A 3492-nucleotide genomic window follows, 5' to 3' on the forward strand; every position below is an offset into this window, starting at 1 on the left:
TCTGGGGAGGGGCCGCCCAAGGCAGATCTCATGGCCTTCAGCCCCAGTCTTACGCCGTGTCCACTACCAGACGTAGAAGGGGAAGAACAGTCTACTGGAGGCAACCACTCTAGCAAGGTGGGTTATTGCTTTTCAATTTTTATAGTTTGCTTCGTGAATATTTTATTTCACCGCTTTCCCCCTCAAATATGTATCTTGGAATACCTTCACTCTTTGTCTAAATATCATGTATTTATATAATTCCTCAAATATTCCTTAGTAATTCCATTTGTAATATAGTTTATTCTAAAAGTTCACTTTATATTCTATATACAGTACCTTGTGCATCAACTTTTGCTGAATACTTCAATTTTTAATATATGCCATTTTTCTCAATTCATTTATATTTTCCAATATAAATATTTGATGTCGGTTGAAGGTTTTTATTTTTTTCATACACTATTTTTTATTTTATAAATATTTGTCAGATTAGTACTTTATAATTTTATTTAATTTTTAAATCTAAAAATTGAAATAACCTTGCTACAGTAACAAAAACCTGCTACGATCAATTTCCTTCACGATGAAAATGTGGTTTTTGCTCCCTAAGTACAGAATGTGTAGTGCAACATAACATAATGCATACTAGAGCTTCAGTGTTTACACTTTATTCTTTTTTTTTTTGGTGGTACGCGGGCCTCTCACTGTTGTGGCCTCTCCCGTTGCGGAGCACAGGCTCCGGACGCGCAGGCTCAGCGGCCATGGCTCACGGGCCCAGCCGCTCCGCGGCAGGTGGGATCCTCCCAGACCGGGGCACGAACCCGTGTTCCCTGCATTGGCAGGCGGACTCTCAAACAATGTGCCACCAGGGAAGCCCTACACTTTATTCTTAATAGTAGATTATGTAGACTGGAAGATTACCATTTTAAAAAGTCCTAATCTACGGAATTAAATTAAGTGTTTTGAATTTTAAATGTTTTTTTGAATTTTTATTTTAGTTTTTAACTTTTTTTTTTTTTTACTGAGTTTAGTCGGATAATGTCTGCCACTGGCTCTGTTATTAACATAAATATTTTAAAAAACCTTTGTAGACAGTTTAATTCAATTCAGAATGACTGAAATTTTAGGATGAAACCATAAATTTTCCCAAATCAAGGATTGCTTTTAACATTCTTGACAAAAAAAGGAGTTAGCCCATTTCTTTTAAAACTTCTTATTTTTATAAACATTTAACACGCTCTTTATTAGATGGCATTAAAATGAGACTAATCATGAATATTCCTTTGCTCTTGGCAGCATAGTATTTGTGATACCTTGTTTCAAGGTGAGAGGGACTTCCCTAGTGGTCCAGTGGTTAAAACTCTGCGCTTCCACTGTAGGGGGTGAAGAGTTCGATCCCAGATTGGGGAACTAAGATCCCACATGCTGCGTGGTGGGGGGGAAAAAAAAGAGTAATGAACCCATAGGTTTATTGGTATACTGTAGTAATTAGCTATATGATAGCCTTGGAACGTAGGAGCTTTAAAAACTATCTCTCATATGTACTTAATTAGTGAAGGAATTTTTTTTTTTTTTTGCCCCGGATGCGCAGGCTCAGCGGCCATGGCTTGCGGGCCCAACCGCTCCGCAGCATGTGGGATCTTCCCGGACCGGGGCACGAACCCGAGTCCCCTGCATTGGCAGGCAGACTCTCAACCACTGTGCCACCAGGGAAGCCCTGAAGGAATCCTTAAAAGCAAAAATAGAATGGACCTACAGCATGGAGTCATTCCTAAAGGGAATGAAGTATTTCAATCAGCAAACATGAGGAGGTTTATTTCCTAGTCATGTCTTTTTCTCAAATTTAGCCACCCCCACGTGCTAAAATTTTTCCTTCTCTTCTTTAGGTAAATATGTTGGTCTTGAACTTATGGCTTCCACAATTAATAAAAGAACTAGCTGTAGTTAGAACTGTAAATCTTTGGCATAGATTTAATTATTGAATCACTATTTTAAAATGTGTTTAAAATAAAGACCGTAGCTATTACATAAAATCTAAGATTTCCTTGGGTAAACATTTATAATTTTTTTTAGTAGGGAAATTCAGGATTAAAGTATTTTTCTAAGACAACACTGATAAACTTTATTGCAATCAATAATTATGCAAATTTCAGCATTTAAAAAAATTTGAGTAAAACAAGAAAATAAAATTGAGTGATTAAATGAGATTTAGAATACTCTTGATACCCTAATCTCCTTAAACCCATTCTGGAATAGAATGGGTATAAACAAAGTGACAAATATAACTTGGATTCCTCATCCGTGGGTTTTTTTTTGTGGGGGGTAGAAAGAGATTACTTTTACAAATAGCAATGAATATAATGCAAATTTACACTGTCCTTCAGGTTGGAAACTACAACATTCACCCTGAGCACATACAGTAATTGAAAAAAAAACTTTTAAATGAGACAAAGGTAAATATGTTTTATATTTCCAGGAGTCAGTACTTGGTAAATTCATTAACATCGAAGCAAATATGTTTTTTGGACAAACTGATAAGTAGCTTGCGTATGAGCATGGGTTTGAAACACCCTCAGGTTGAGATGATAACTTAGAGAACTGGTATTTTGAGTTATCCTCTACACAATTGGACTAAATGTTTAGAATAATTTACATAGTATAAATATTAAGCAATAGAACATTATAGAGTGTTAGCAATGGAGTGAACTTAATAAGGAGCCATTCAAAAATGATCTATTTCTAAAAGTCTAAAAAACTGTATTGCTAATAACCTACATATATGGATTTTTTTCATGTTCATATACATAACATAGCGCTCTAATACGTTCTCTTAGATACCCATATCCAAGATAAAACTCTTCTTGGACTTCTAATTTGTAAAACCGAACCACCTTTAAAGAGCTAATGGTCACACACAAAGAATATATAATGAAAGAATTAAAATTACACACACACACACACACACACACACAATGGACCAATATGAAGGAATCACGAAAGAAGCAATATAAGTGAAAGAAAGTACAAACGATAAACACACTTCCACTTTAAGCCACAGGATGTCGTTGTTCTCCAAGGAGAGGACTGTTTTAACCGAAAAAAAAAAAATAATAACGATTATTCTCGCACGAGAAAGGCTCGCCACTGTTCCGGTGCTTTATAGACTATAAACACACCCATATTGTTAAGATCAGCTGGGATATCAGGAACAAAGACTCAGAAGGAAGGTCTCAAAAGGACTACATATTTCTACGCATGAAGTGTTTATTTACTAACCAGAAGCGAGTCACGATGTTAACTTCAGGACCAGAGAGGCAGGGAGCCTGGCTCCTGCTTCACTCGCTTCTGCTCCTCGCAGCATGGGAGACAGGGAGCAGCCAGGTCCATTATTCGGTCCCCGAGGAAGCCAAACACGGCAGCTTCGTGGGCCGCATCGCCCAGGACCTGGGGCTGGAGCTGGAGGAGCTGGTGCCGCGCCTGTTCCGGGTGGCGTCCAAAGGCCGCGGGGACCTT

The 3492-nt window shown here is 37.7% G+C and overlaps 2 protein-coding genes across 3 annotated transcripts in view; both read left to right on the plus strand.

Moving 5' to 3' along the window:
- The window catches only part of LOC114892331 (protocadherin alpha-C2), a 209000-nt gene that overhangs the window by 54123 nt on the left and 151385 nt on the right, over positions 1-3492 (plus strand). The gene's annotated exons all lie outside the window — the stretch shown is intronic.
- The window catches only part of LOC114891679 (protocadherin alpha-10-like), an 11190-nt gene that overhangs the window by 2569 nt on the left and 5129 nt on the right, over positions 1-3492 (plus strand). The window contains exons 2-3 of the mRNA XM_029215900.1: positions 1-190; positions 3338-3465. Of these exons, the coding sequence (XP_029071733.1) occupies positions 1-190; positions 3338-3465 (318 nt within the window). The remainder of the gene's footprint in view (positions 191-3337; positions 3466-3492) is intronic.

The sequence above is a fragment of the Monodon monoceros genome, unplaced genomic scaffold (assembly GCF_005190385.1).
Source record: "Monodon monoceros isolate NGI ecotype Baffin Bay Population unplaced genomic scaffold, NGI_Narwhal_1 Super_Scaffold_12, whole genome shotgun sequence".
In the NCBI taxonomy this organism is placed as follows: Eukaryota; Metazoa; Chordata; class Mammalia; order Artiodactyla; family Monodontidae; genus Monodon; species Monodon monoceros.